The sequence below is a fragment of the Sturnus vulgaris genome, chromosome 3, assembly GCF_052056855.1.
Source record: "Sturnus vulgaris isolate bStuVul1 chromosome 3, bStuVul1.hap1, whole genome shotgun sequence".
NCBI lineage: Eukaryota > Metazoa > Chordata > Aves > Passeriformes > Sturnidae > Sturnus > Sturnus vulgaris.
Window position 1 is genome coordinate 27,602,256 of NC_142245.1, and position 16,314 is coordinate 27,618,569.

At 36.6% G+C, this 16,314-nt stretch overlaps 1 protein-coding gene across 2 annotated transcripts in view; it reads right to left on the bottom strand.

Annotated features, from left to right (window-relative positions):
* SRBD1 (S1 RNA binding domain 1) overlaps positions 1–16,314 on the bottom strand; it is a 122,747-nt gene that overhangs the window by 37,634 nt on the left and 68,799 nt on the right. For both annotated transcript variants that reach the window (XM_014877278.2, XM_088161258.1), the window contains one exon: positions 12,363–12,445. In XM_014877278.2, the coding sequence (XP_014732764.2) occupies positions 12,363–12,445 (83 nt within the window). The remainder of the gene's footprint in view (positions 1–12,362; positions 12,446–16,314) is intronic.

The window sequence follows — 16,314 nt, forward strand, 5'->3', positions numbered from 1 at the left end:
AACTTAAGAGAATACTGATACAGTGGAGCGGGTGTCCCGAGCCGCCAGCTCTCAGACCTGTAATCAGCAAAAGCTCCAGCAAGAAGGATAAGAAAAGGACAGAGCTGCCTCTCGCTTCTCATTTTCCTGAGATGGGAAGTACACCCTATCACAGGGTAGGTGTAAATGAAGAAATGCACAAGAATTGCAGGCTTGGCAAGAGCTGCACTTTGCTCAAGCTGGCAGCGCGGGTAAGGAGCACAAGAACAGCTTCGGCACGGTGGGCAGGACACAGCTTCGCTTATAGACAGGACTGTCAACAACTATGTAGCTAAACTGAATACACCAGATTTTTTTTTTTTTTTTTTTGCAGGACACTTTGTATTTTTAAGCATCATAGTGAAGTCTTTTTAAAGCAGTTTAGCCCTACTAATGAAACAGCCAGCAGTAGTTACTGAGACTTGTTACATTAATAGATACACAAAGCAGCATTAAATTCTTATATATGCTAGGGAAACTCAAGATAATTGAATTTGAAAACAGATAGAGAATTCAACAGAGATCTCTGTCAACACATTCATCAATGTTGCATATACACATACGTATGTATAAGAGGTGTGAAAAAATTTATCTATGCAAAACTTTACTTTGTACAGAGAAATTTACATTTAGGCACTATTAGTAGGACCTATTTCTATTAGTCGAATACTTTTTCTATACGCTGTCTACTTAATAAAACATATTGTGGTGAAAAAAGCATCTGAAAAATTATTTTCGTCTATCTACTGCTCTATTTTATACAATATTCTGTCATATGACTGTATATTGTTAATGTGCTCATAGTTTATTTTCTTCCTGTGATTGCTAATGCAATAATATTTTTATGCCTGTTCTAGCAGTAACTTTACACTGGAATTAAATGTCAATTTCTACTTTCCACCTCCAAAATTTTAAATTAAATGCCACTGATATCGACCCCCTGCATTCAGGCAAAATGCAGCCACCAACTCACAAAGGGACATTTATAAAATAAGCCCTGCTTGTTTGAACTGCAACACTGCCATCACTGGAGTTTCAGCTGGGAGACTTAAATAAATAAAAATAAACCAAAGTAATAAACACCATGTTTTATGGAGCTGCACAGAATTAAAAAAAAAAAAAAAAAAAAAAAAAAAAAAAAAAAAAAGGAGAAAAAAAAAAGAAAGGAAAAAGAAAGGAAAAAGAAAGAAAAGAGGTCCTCCTGGCAAACTTGAAATATTAGACTTTAAAAGCTGCCTCTCTCATTCTGGAAGACTTCTGGCCCTGGCGACTCAATGCCATTTATGAAGGACGCTCAGCTGTGGGCAGCAGGGCCACCCACACAAGTGCCCGTGATGCCCTTTGGAGTGGCAATGAGATGCCCTTCTGTCCATGACTATATAGAAAACAAAACAGCATTCCAAAGCAAGGCAACTTAGGAAATTTCTGTGTGCAAAAGGAGTAATGAATCCTACAGCTATCTCAAGCAACATGAGGTATGTGGAAAAACAGAGCTTCTTAGCCCAAGGCTTTGTAATATATAGTTATGTTCTCCATGGAACTAAATTTTTCTACTACTGATGGCATTCCAGTGGTCCTGTTATCCAAATGTAAGATATGAAACAGTTTTCTTTGCTTTTGAAAAAATAAATCACATATGTCCATAGACTTCAGTTTTCTGGAAGACTGAATATAATTTTAGAATCATCATCATCAGCTGGTTGACAGCAATAAAGACAACATTCACTTTAAATAACCCTGAATTATATACAGTTGAGTAAATGTGAATTTGTTTTGCTTTAAGGTCTTCCAAAGTTGAAGCCAACATGCTGAACAAAAATATTAAACTATCTATAACCCTGTGTCAACATATGATGCTACTGGGAATGGTAAGTGAATTAATTTTCCAAGGAAAATTAATTACTTATGACTTACAGTTGTAAAAGCAAACAACATAACTCTGGATAAGGGCACATTTAATTTCTGTTTGGAGTAGCGATTAAATTAATTTCATATAATTCATGGTATGTAATGGAAAGCAGAACAAAGATGAAATCTTAGACAATGACTGACACAGAAAAAAGTGTATATTTATGTTCCTGATACAAAAATAAAGGTCACAGATATTAATCACTGTCTAGTGAAACATGATTTTAGTTTCTAAAATGATTTTTTCAAAACTGTTTGTTAGGATAAGTGTTATTAGCAGGATAAAAATCTAAAAAGCAACAAATTACAAAACATCAGAGAAACTTGGCCTGCTACATTGTCTCAGTGAAAGGCTACAGTTTTCAGTGATGTCTGTTGAAGGACATAACTGTCACAAAATTATCATGAAGAATAGCAACACTAACTTAAGTTCCTCCTACATCAATTTAAGTTCATCTTCTTAGTCTTCAAGAAAATAAAAATTTGATCACAGGTCCAATATTAAAACAAATATTTACATTAACATATTATATGAATTTTATCAGTTACTTATATTTTATAGTAGACAGTCAATGAGAAAAATAAATTCATAACTAAAGTAAACATAGGAAAGAATTCTTGCAGCATTCCATAATTGGTATTTGTTCAAACTACATAAAAATAATTATTTTATGCATTTCATTGCAAAACATCAAGTTCTTACTTTATTTAATACCAACCAATCAAACCATATGTATTAGCAAACCATTTATGGTTTTAAAATTGCCACTTCTGTTCTCCTGCTGAACGAAAGCACAAATTTATTGCTGATTTCAGATTTTTGGGTATCAAATCAACAGCTGCTGTGCTATGAACTCACATGGAATCACTCAAAAACACAAGAGTATTTTTTCTTATGAGTCGAATATACTGTTAATTCATAAAACCAAAACAACAGATGCAACAGATGACCACTGCACAGCAAGCAGTGACTATGGAATTCCACCCACAAATAATATTTACATTTGCAATGTTTAAATTGGCCCCCCACACACATTCAAAGCAAGTGATTCACATCCCTACTGCCATTTTTACCTGACTTCACAAACTAAAGAGATGCTTTTTACTGTGTTAATAGTTTGAACAATTTTAGCATTATAATATTTGTATTAAAATCTGAATACAATTCATAACAGAACATCTTAGAAATTAACTTACTTCACATAAAAGTTGACTGAGCCTTAAACACAAACTCACAAACACAAACAGCTCATAATGAGTACAGGTAATGCCATAAGTAATCTGCAAGCTCTCCGGCTGTTTTTTACTGTAGTATTTTTAAGACTGTCTCAAAAATGCAAAGAACTTCAGTTGTGAAAATTTAACTGAAACCTAGATGAAAGGAGCTGAATAATTCTTCAGTGCTAAACTTGTGTAGTTTCACTTCAAGTTATTTAACACTTTAAATAACTTTAATAACTCTAAATAACTTTAAATGTAAACAGGAAACCCAACAGCATCTCAGACATTTCAGAAGCTGTTCAACCAAAATACTTTTACAAAGACAGACTTTAGCATCCTCTTTTCTGTTTCAGCTTTTAGACAACCAAGTTTTTCCAATCCCACTGCTGGATCCCACGCTCACAACTCCCATTTTGCTCCTCTTGCCACTTGGCTCCCCCATCAGAACTTTTTAAAAGTTTAATCTGCCTGAGTGGATCTTCCCTCAGGTGGCCCGCCTATGTTTGAATTAGCTCTGCCCAACTACATTTACAAAACTGAGGGGAAAAAAAACCCCAAACTGAAATAATAAACAGGCTTGCAGACAGAGTACATATATCCAGGTAATCCTGCTCATGACTTTCTACGTGCTGCTTTTATGGAGGTCTGGAAGTAAACAACCTTTACACCTATTTTTCACGAACAATAACACACAGCACTTTAACCCTATTACAGCACGAATCACAAGTCTGTTGTCATATGGTGACAAAAAACTTCCTAACAAACTTCTGCCAAGAGAACTGGTAATTAAGCAATCAGAAACAAACTGACAGGGAGGGCAAATCTGTCCAGCAGCTGTTTCCTATCAACACCCTTAGATCATCCCACCTCAGTACACCAATACTTCTGGAGCTTCCCTATTTTTCCTACAACCTCAGCAGCTCTGTAAAAGCGCACATATGCAGGTACAAACTCTTTAACAATAAATAGCAGCAGTGTGACAGGGGATTATTAGCAGTAATATCCAAAATTTACCTGCAGTTCAAGTTGCTTACAAAGGCACATCTCTGACAAGTTTTCAAATGCTGTCCACAGTGCATTTTTGGTGACAGCAGCAAAAGGAGATGCAGTCCACGGGCAGCTTCATGAGTGACATGTGCAGATGGGGTGATACTGCTGTGCTCTTGCACTCTTTGTAAATACACATGCACACATTTTCCTTCATTTCCTTAAAGGGACAGCATCTCACCTCACTGAGCTGGCATGTTTTCCTGGAGATGCCAGTAAATAGAATGTACTAGCTAAAATAACTAATAACACAACAGTGATTTCTTTCTACATCCTTTTGCTTTGTTGCAAATGGCTGTAATAGACTAGCAAAAGTTTATTGTGCTTTGCTGGCAGAACATTTGATTTCTCTTTGCCAGCCAGAGAATAGGTAGATGCAACCAGAGAGACTGCCAAGTTACAGGATATATAAACCACTCCTGGCAGTCAGCAGAACTGCTGCTGAAGATTAAATTACACAAACTTGCCAGAGGTGTAACTTACTTAGAAAGCATTCTTAAGTTTTGTGCACCTATTTCAGTGGGGTGGGGAAGCATCCAAAACATTATGGGGTTATTACCTCTCCCTGGCAAAGCTGTCTGCAAAGACTTGGCTCCCATTGGATGTCAGATGGTTTGGTTCACAGGGCTTCACTTTTCAAAATGAATAGCTCATAATTTACCCAAAAAATGATGCTGGGCAAAGAGCACATATGACTTTTTTTTGCTGCTTTCCTCACAGAGCTAGTATTTCATCACGACTACAGGAAAATTAAGGATTCCATAACTTGCTCAGTGCTAAAAATCCTGTACTAAGCACAAACCTATCCACCAGCCTACAAATCCATTTAAGTAATGAAATAAATACACCTTTTTCCTTACTGACAAGACACTGGGGTTTTGAACTGCTCTTAATATTTTATAGGTACAGCCACCAAACCCTGTCCCTAAAAAAGTTTTTGTGAACCTTAAAATCTTGAGTACTTCTCTCCCTCTTCCACAAATTTCAAAGCAAGAAATCCCTTGCAGTATGGAGCAAAAGCATTCAGCGACAATAATCTCTTTGCAGGAGACTACAGGTTCACAGGAGAGGTTTAAGTTTCCTTTGTTGAGGAGTAGAGCTAAGAGCACAGTGAAATACTATCTTGCATGTCCCTGTCTTTAAAGTCCCAGTGAGTTTATTCAGAGATGAGATTCAATACAGCAGCAGCCCAGAAGTTGTCCAGTTAGTTTTTTCTTTTTAATTTACAATAATGGCAACATATCCTTTAGCCTATTTTTAAAATTTATATAAGTATAGCCAGTTTCTTTCATTTCAGTCAGATTCCAGTCCACTAGCGTAACTCCTTTTACTAGGTTTTTTCAACTTAAGGTACATCCATGACCAACCAGCTGCCATATGCTGCCAAAAAGGAAAGATTTACATTTATTACTAAGCTGTTTGATTACTGCAAGATACACATAACTGAATATTGGTATTCTCACCCTTAGACTTTGCTTTGTTTAAGCAAAGGTTCTCTGTAGGCAACCACTTCAATTTAAGTACAGAAAACCATAAACAAGCTCATGAAATTCCAGTGTTATCCAAGGAGGTTCATTCTTTGCTGAACTGTGTGTGTATATTCAGTATAGTAATACAGAAGGAATGCTGAAGCCTTTTGTACACAGGCTGTTCAACTGGATGTTGAAACCTGCAACCTACAATTCTGACCAGCAAACAACATTCCTGCTGAACTCTGTTTCCACAGGAGCTATGTGAATCACACGAAATAAAGCACTGCTCACCTAATAAGATGCCCCATTTTCTTAACCAGGAATGTAAGTTGAAAACCCATACAAATTTGTTTTAATAAGATTAATACCACAAGCTCAAGTTTAAGGCTGTTTTGACAATTCCACCTCAGAGGTTTAAAAAAAGACACTCTTGAACATCATGTCATTATACTCTCACATCATACACGAGTGGTTCTTCTATGCTATCCAAGTAACACACCTAACTACTCATATACTCTATGGGTCAATCAAGAAACCCCCCCAAAATAAAGAAAGTGAATAAATTCCTTAAATATTCCGTGAAAAACACACTCTCTTGGAAAAACTGGAAAAACAATCAGCTCCAGTGCTTTGCTCCACGCTATTAAACAGAAGCGTACTACATGAAGAAGATATAACCAAAATCAGATACCAAGAAGGATACAAAGTCTCATATATTTCACAATTAAAAACTGTGTATCTATTCTATGGAAAAAATAAGATAAAGGTTTTCTCAAAACAAACACTGATTCTTTGTGATGACTAATGTTTGGATTCTGACAACTCATTTGCAAGCAGAAACTACTTCACAGTTTTGTTGGGTTTTTTTTGTTAGAAGCTTTCTACTTAAACACAAATTTTCAAGTTTCCATTACTAGAGAAACAATACAACATTTGCTTTACCCAAACAAAGCTACCAATTTCTGTTTGCTGGGCTTTTGTAAGAACAGGCTAACAAATACCTGCAGTGCAAGGGATGAGCCAGATTCTGTTGCAGTAAAGACAATAGAAATAACGCAGAGTTTTTCACCCCACAGCTGAATCAGGCTGACCCAACTGTACCTGGTTTACACCTAGAGGTCTCCTCTTTTGATCCTGTATTTTTAAGATGTAGCTACAGTTCAGCTCTCAGCCATCTCCATTGCATCAAATATAGTCAGATCGTCTCAAGCAAATAATATGCATGATGGGTGTTCACTACAGGAATACAATTTTAAGTAGCACTGCTGTCAGAAGAGACAACCCTCACAACAGGAGGGTTAACAGCTCTCCTGTTGCAGAGGGACTAGCTGGAGGTAAAGAAAAATAAATCTCAGCATATTCAGTGACGATGCCTTCCACAGACATCTTTTGAGGGAGGAAGACAACAAAAGAATGCAACAAACGAGAAGGCTACCTGCAATTTCAGACACATGCAGGAGAGGCCAGTAACATCCTTCCACCACTGTCTATCAGTTGCCCCTCACTGGCCCTGAGACAAGGAAGGAAGGACCCAGACAAGGATGGCTTGTGACAGCAGACAGCATTCTACACAGACTTCCAGGAGAAAGAAAAAAGTTCCCTCCTTTCCAGCTGAGACACAACCTCCAGCGAGATGTCTCACTATTAACTAGCTGCCTGTGGATTTTAAAGTGGTTTCTATCTGCAATGCCATAATTAAGAGAACTAGTCCAACTAAAGAGAAAGTATCTAATTAAAAACATTCTCTAAAGCTGCACTGTCATTTACCAAAACATACCCATCTTTGTGGGGAAAAACTCTATCAAATTGCAACTAAAACAATAACATGTCCTGCAGGTAATAATCAAATGCAAAACCAATGCACTCCAACAACTAGAGGACCATGGAAAGGAACACGGACAAGAGGGACAAAAAAAGACATTTTCAGATTCAGTTATCAGACACCCTGATTTGGTTTTATGGAATGTTCCTTTGATCAGGACCTCACAGCATTATACAGAAAACAAAACAAGAATTAGCTCAATCTTTTTTTTTTTTCTTGAGAATACTTAAAAGTATTCTTCACAGATCTAATTTATTTGGCACAAAATGTTCCAGATACATCTGTAATCAAGTTTTGCCCTGCTTCAGAGGTCACAGAACTACATATATTAACCCTTACATTCTTTTAGGATGCTAATTTTCCAGCCATGTTCAACAGCGAAGATGGTACCACCTAAAAATAGATTAGGAACAGATTTTTGGATTCCCAAAATTATAAAGACCAAATAGGATGCTGCTTTTTCAACACCAGACATCATATACATTTTTTAATATTACACAGAATTTGTCAAAAATTCTAATCCTACAACACAGATCACATATTTTGTTCATAGGCTACAGATGAGTTTGACCTCCATCTATCTCTTTCTCTAGAGGTTACTGGTTTACTGGTATTTTTTAGGATCCAGATATTTTGTACATCAAATGAACATCAAAAGACCAGCCAAACTTAACACATTACTTTAGCTCTATTTCTCATTTCTCTGCCTCATAACACAGATACAGATTTTGATGTTTTATAAGTATATTAATTCCCCTCTTTACTATGATTTAAGTTTACGCTTTGTGCTGCTTCGCTTACCTCTGAAAAGTTGGGTTTTTATTTGAGAGTCAAGATTTTTTGTCTTCTTGTTAATTTTCTTTGCTCTGAAATTCAATTCCCTAACCATAACCTTTGTGAAGCAGCTTTATTCTCAGCTCTTATCTGTATCTTCCAAGATCATTACAACTGCAATGGTAATTCATCACCAAAATTCAGTGTACAGTATAATAAAGTCTTGAGCCACTAGCTGCTTCTCCCTGAATAGAAATTTAGCTTTGAACTGGTATGGGGAAGTGACAAGGCAAATATATTCTGTATCAGGCAGAATCTGGGCATCATCTTCATGTTCAACTACAGAAGAAATCATACTAATATGGCCTGAAGGTGATAAATTAATTTTGGCTAGGTTCCTGTCTGGAAGGAAAGAACAATTTTCCTAATGAGATAAAGATGATGGAAGACAAGGACCTTTAGGCAATTGGAATTTAGTCTGAGAGAGGCTCTAATAAATCAGGTTGTGCTTCTCTTTGTTTAAGGAAATACCTGTTAGGAGATCTGGGGACTGTTTATTTTTCTCTGACAAACCTGATTTTCTTGGCAGTGCACAAACTCAGAATCATAAATTGAAATGAGAATAAAAGCAGGTGGCCAAGTTCAAGTTTCAAATTTTTTTTCATCTAAAATAAGTAAACAAATCCCAGCTGATGGGACTCAATTTACACAGATCTCCTGCTACTTGGGAACTTGCAATTCCATATCCAAAGTATCCCCACCCAGGTGAGCAGATTTGCTTGGAAAAGTTGAATTAGAAAAACTAGAGAACACAAATATTCTCACAAACATGCACACTAAATAGCAAGAGATCAGATGGGAGGGATCCAGAATCCCATGGAGGCAGCAACTGGAGAAGATGCAGCCCCTTCACTCATCTCTCTTTGTGTGGCACACACTCCACAGACTTTGGGCAAGCTCATATTGTGAGCAGTGTATTTAGTACATGATCACTTCACTTTGCTGTAACACTGCTATCATTGCTGATAGCAGCAGAGCACCTCCTGCCCAAGAGGGTCACTCAGCTGAACACAAATTGTTACTGTACCAGAGTTGCATTACAAAAGCTACAGCCTTCATCAGGCAGATTCTGCTTCACCAGTCTCTTACTTCAACCTCTGAGAAAGGACAGAAATTATTGTCTCTGCCACTGGCTTTTAAGCAGAGTAGTTTGGGACTTGTGGCTATCCTAAACTAACAGAGGCCATGTCCCAAGCCAGTCAGGCTGCTGTGAAGGCAGCTGCCCCAGCTCCACTCCCTCGCAAGCTGTGCACTGCTGCCCCTCTGTTATGCCAACCCAGGACATCATGTAGTCATTACCAACACCTCTAAAAGATTGGGGCACTTGGGTAGGAGTAATAGAAAAGGCAAGATCATCCCCTCAGGGAGTTCAATCAAAACACAGTGAGTGTGCAACCATCCCTGGAGAAACCACCATGTCGCTTGTGCTATAGGGCTTCCGTGGCCATGGGCAGCCCCACAGCCGCAGCCCGCCTCTGCCTAATTGCTGACAGACTAATCACTATCCCTCTTTCAGAACAGGAATGCCAAAACCTGGATTTGTCAGATTCTTAAATATCAATTTCGGGGTGTTTAAGAAAGGAAAGGTCATATTTAAATGCCAGGTTTAAAGTTACAATAGGCTAAGAAAGCAACTACCTCTGTGAAAAGACTGTTGTATTTCTGATCTAGACTGCACTGTGTATTTCCCCACAGAAATTAATAAAAAGCTACAGCCAGCATTTAGATTATAAATTAAAATGTAATAAAACCTTTCAAGTTGCCTTCGATATTATAAAATTCTTTACCTGAAATATTCCTTATCTGAGGAACTATATCAGCCATTACTCCCTGTAATAACAAAACAGCTTTTTCCATACCTGTCTTCTGAGACACCAGCGAGTGGCTGTCTCTCTAAAAGGAAGACAAGACAGAAAAGCTTAATTGCTCTTCTCCTCTCATTGCCTTCCTGTGCCACAAGAGAGCTGTTATGCCCAAAGGGCAGCAGACCTACTGACTTTGTTTTCAAGAGTTTGCCTTCAGTAATATCACATTAAGATCCAGCACTTGAGAAATGAATGTATCTTTGAACGAACACACTATAGCTTCTGTGGTGATTCTTAGGAATTCCAGCAGTGTATCTACCTCAGAGATTTATTCAAACCATGAGAAGAATTAAAAATGCATATATTTGGGAATGAATAATATTTGAGGTCTACCTCTATCCTAGGCTTCTAGGATTTATTTCTCCAAAACTTTTCATCTAACCAATTTGGACAATAACAAACAACACAGTTGGGCATTTACTCACAACACACCTGTTGTGGATCAAGAACCTCCTCTGGAAGGGCCAGGAACATGGCTCTTACCTTGCTCTCAATGAATGAAAAGTAAATTACACCAGCAGCAGTCTCTGAGTATTGTTCATTGCAACATTCTACTCATAGTATAATGATCCCAAAACCCTAAGACCACCAACAATTCCATGTCTTTTTGCCTTAGATGTACGCTCGTACAATGACCACATGGGCCACAGAAGAGGGTGTGCATTTAAATCAGTATTTTCTAAACATAGCAATGCAAGCTCCTAGTACTTAAGAATTCACAGTATACTGTAAATGGTAAAATATTCTATCTTGGTACTACTGTTTTAAAAAAAATCAATCAACTTCTCTAAATGTTGACATAGCTTTTCAAGGTTCTTTTTTCTTTTTAATATGTCTTTCCTTAAGGCAAGGATGAACAAAAATCTGTATCACTTCTCATTATTTTTGTTTCAACATATCACTGCTACTGTTATAAATTAAAGCCATGGGTCTCCATAAGTAAGGAAACCAACTACACTTCAGACTGAAGCTCTTCTTTTTGCCAGATGACCGACCACACCTATATTTATAGCTGCCATCATTAAAGCACATTTCTACTGAAATCTGGATACATATGTTAAAGAAATCTACAGTGTTTCAGCCCTTCAATACAATATCTTTCAAAGGATATGGTATAATTGATACCAGAAGATTATTTAAGTTAGATTTACCAATACGTTTGCAGTTAGCAAGCAACATGAATAAATTCTATCATCTGTGGTAATACAAGTAGGACTTATAAAAGCAGTTCTGAATTCTACTTTAACCAACTAAAATGCTGACCTCAGTTCTGTAAAAACAAAACAGGACATACATTTCCTGCAAGATTTTCGTAACACCTTCTCTTTGCCACCTTGGCAGCAAGGGATTCTAGGCTGCTAATTGCATTCTATCCCATTAACACTGATAAGCTGACCTGAAAGAACAGATCCAGACAGTTCTGTGCTTTCTCTTCTGAATTCTGCTGTAGTCTTTCAAATTTACTCACATTCTATAGTTTCAAAAATATAGAGAAAAGTACATGCCATATTTTCTGGATCATTTTCTTTTTTTTGCTTCTTTATTTGGTGAGACTTAAGCACATACATAAATGCTTTCCTGATTCAATGCCAATATGCTATAAAATGACAATAACTTATGTACCACTTTTTAACATAATGCTCTTTGTAAAGAAACTTGGAAAGTAAAAGTTTTTTCTCAAAAATAACCTACAAAAAGGATAAAAAAGTCACAATTGTCAAACATTTTCCAATTCAGCTTCACTAAATGAAAAACTTCAAAACAAACCCTTTTATTACAAACTTCTAAGAAGGAATGCACCTAATAGTACTAATTAATGGCTTGTAAATGGAGGATCAATATCTCATTGTATTTTACACAAAGAGCTAAAACCCCATTGCTGTAACAATACAGAAAAAGAGAAAGCTTTACAGATCAGGTTACCAGTCTGATTTGATGTTTTTAATAGACTATACATCTGGCTACAGCCATTTCAGAGTCTCAATCACAAGCATTAAAAGTAGAAATTTAAAAAACGGCAGTTTATGACTTTTAAGTATTTACTATCATTCCATCAACTCTGAGAATGTCTTTTAAAGGAGACATAACTAACTAGTTGAGAAATATCAAGCAGCATTTTGGTGTTGCTCTATATCATGACAGATAACTTAGATGAAATGATAGGTATTATCTTACCTGATACATTCCAACTCCTAGGTGTTTGGGCTCAATTTTCACTAGCTCAGCTAATGGGTCCTGGACACGTCTAGCTATGGAAACTGAAAAACAGAATTAGAAAACAGCTATCACTTTTCTCTGAAAAACCTGAACCATGTAATTGTTTTAGCTAAGGTGTTTTGGGGGTTTTTTACATCTTCTATGCATTTAATTTTTTTAAAACCTGGAAATAATTAATAATATATAGAATATATAGAATCCTTTTTCATTGTTAGATGAGGAAATCACATGTACATTAATCAAACTTTCTATTTGAATAATTCTAGCAAAGACCTAGGGACATTTTAAACTGTAATCATGACATTTAAAAAGTTTTTCTGAGCCACAGAGTTAATAAATAAAACTGTACACTATATTTTTCCGTTGTACCCATACTTAACACATATGTAACATTTAACATTCAACTCTGTAAAACCTTTAACCTGAAATGACAGACATGAAGAAACAAACATAAAAAAAATAACAGATTATCTGCAAACAGACTTATTTATCTAATACAGTATTTCCTAAGGTATGTATCATATAATTATATATTCATCTAATTCAACCATCAAATCCAGTGTTCACTCTGAAAATGTTTCTTGGACTTCACTTATCTAAGCTGCACACCAAAACACATCAATTTGCAATCTGTCAGTCTTACAACCACATTTAGAAAAACAAAAACAATTTCCAACATTTCTGATTCCATTAAGAACATATGGGAAGAATCTTTGGTCTTCTAAATCCATATGTTGGATCAAGACTGCATTTTTGAAGGCTGTATTTATTGATGAACCATTTGCTTACCAAAATCTCAGCAGAAAAAGCATATTTCCAAACATCAATTCATAAACTTGGTCTGATTCTGCAGATCTTAGGTAGTATTCAGTATTTGCAACTGTGCTCCCTCCCATATATATGAAACTAGAAGAGTTCTTTCTATTTTACCAGAATTACATCTGCAAATTATTTTTGCCTCCTGATTTAAGACAAAACAGATTAGCTAGTTAGCAGCTCTTAGAACATTCATTCTAGCTAGTAATTCTAGCTAGAAGTAAACATTAACAAAAACCAATGTTTAGAGGTATTCCAAAAATCTTTCCAAATAAGAAATCCCACAAGAATCCCACAGAAGCCCAAAAGAAAAAAAAAAAAAAAAACAAACAAGAAAACACAAGCATCTCAATTCAATAAAAATTAAAAACAAAACAAACCCCATAAAAAAAACCAAAAAACAAAAAACAAAACAAAAACCCACAAACATAACAACGCCCAACCTTGTTGCCAAGGCTGTTTTTTCTACGACATGCACCTGTGCAAGAATAAGAAAAGTGTGACAAAAAAAGCTGTGGGCCTTTAAAAGCTATGTCCAGAATCAACCCCACAGGGTACCAGTCATTTCAACAGTGTCTTACATTTAAATACATCTTTAAGCAAATCAGGAGAGGGTTAGAGGAAGAACAGACAGGCTTCTAGAGTAAATAGATACATATATGCACAATGGTTTGGTCACAATGCTAAAACAGGAATACTGGAAGTATCTCCAGTGTTCACCAGCTGATTTCACACATACACACATGTATGAAAACATGAACATGCCTATAATTATATGTATAAAATAACCTATAAGTCCTTTTACTGCATCACAGAAGTAATGCATTCATTCACAGAGGTGTTTAGGTTGAATACACCTCAGGAGAACACAGACTGCTTTGCCCAACACTCCTGCTGAAACAGGGTTTGCTACAGCAGGCTGCCCCAGATCATGTCCAGCTGCATGGAGACTTCACAACCTGTCTGGTCAACCCATTCCAGTGTTGCACCACTCTAATAATAGCTAAATGTTTTCTTGGGTCCAGATTGAATTTGCTGTGTTCCAGTCTGTGCCCATTGCCTCTTGTACTAATAGTGGGCTCTGCTGAGAGGATCTGCTGCTCCATTCCACATTCTCTCCCATCAGGTACTTACAACCCTTTTTAAGGTCCCTCTGAGCCTCCTCCAGGCTGAGCATTTCCAGTTTTCTTGGTTTTCCCTTGTATAGAAGGTGCCCCAGTCCTTAATCATCCTTGCAGCCTAATTTAAACAGCAACCATGACTGCTGTAGGGTGTTAAAGCCTTCACAGCATTTCAGAAAACGACTTTACTAAACCTTTGTACTTGAAGCCAGAACAGTAGCCAGAGATATGCAGACTCCTGAAACCACAACTGCAAAGTTTATCAATTAAATGCTGCACTAGAGACTTCACTTTTAAAGATTTGCACTGTTAAATGCACAGTTAACATGAAGTTCACTGCTCGGTCATGCAAGACTTTTCATATCCTTTAATATCCATTTTAACATGCTGACAAAGGCAGTTTGCTAGCTAGGCTCAGAAAGCACTGTGCTGGTGACATCTGATATGCCTGCTTCTCTGATAGGGAAGTTCTGAATTCAAAGACAATCACCTATGCCTTCTTGTAAAAATAAAAAAAAAAACCACAAAAGGTTCATCAGTGTAAGTATACCAGTTATCACTTACACAAATATAGCTCACTGCAGAAATGCTTTCCTATAACAATAATTCATATTAATTACTTGAAAATACTAGTCACCCACCACCTAACAAACAAAGTGAAACAGAACACTAATGAAAGTAGTATTGATCCAACCAGAAAACACTCACAATGATGTACTTCTGAATGCACTGATGCCTATGCATAGAGACTATATTTGTCCTTCAGCAACCATCATTAAACTTAACTTCTTTAATACCTATACAGTGTTCTAGAGATTTCTTTTAGTTCTACCTAATGACAAAATGTATTTCAAAAGTTACATTTTAGATAAGCTGAGAACAAATACCTCTTACTGTCTACATCTCCTTTCATTATATCTCTTAAAACCAGACAACTATATGGATAGGTTGATACAGGAATTTTCCAAGCACAACTTTCTCTTGGGAATCTTCAATTAAAAAGAAAAATATAGACTCTTTCTGTCATATTAGCTTGGTTGACAATGCTGTCATATCCCTAGGAGGCTTCCAGTGGAGGCGTAGGACCTGATCCAGCAAAGCACTTCAGCACAGATGCATGTCAGAATTCCCACTGGAACGAGCAAAACTATTCACACGCATAAAGTTACACAGACATTTAAGTGCTTTCCTGGATCAGGCCTAATAGCTACAATATCGAAGCAGGAAGATCAACTAACAGTCAGTTACACAATTAAGGGATGTAGCTCCTAGGGTCAATACCAGCAGGATAGCTGACCTGCCGAATTCCCACTAAAGCCACGGTTTCACTCCAGAACTTTTCCAATTAATACATAAAAGAGAGCAAAGTAAGAAAAAAATTCAGTGAAGATCAACATCTACTGCCTCTTGCACAGGCAAACTCATTTATTTTTTCTGGAGTAATTGCACACTGCAATAGATGGATCTTTTTGGGGACAATGAGGCTCCACACCGGCCATTTGATCCAAGTGGCTGGAGTCTCACAACACAGGCAGAAAAGTTATCTAAGAAATCATGAAGACTCTGCAGAAGTGCAAGGTCTACTACCATGGAGCAGAGACAGTAAAACCTGATGGTCTGGCATTTTCTTCTTAAAAACTAAATCAAGACTATAAAATTTGTTTTTAATTTTCAACTTTTTTACACTGGGTACATTTTAGAAGCCATGCATTTTTAGAAAATTAACAATGAAACAGTTAATGCATTCTTACTTCTGCAGATATTAAGGTATTCTTCACTTTTGCCCAAGTGAAAAAACATTTAATTACATTATGGCATGCAGTGCAAAATGAGAAAATCAGATTTCTCAAAAGTTATCAGCACAACCAAACATGAAAAGTTTGAGAGATACTAAAGATTAAAAGATTACTAGATTAGAGATTATTAGAGATTAAAATATGCTAGTCTAAGTAAAATGTGAAAAAAAATCCCTA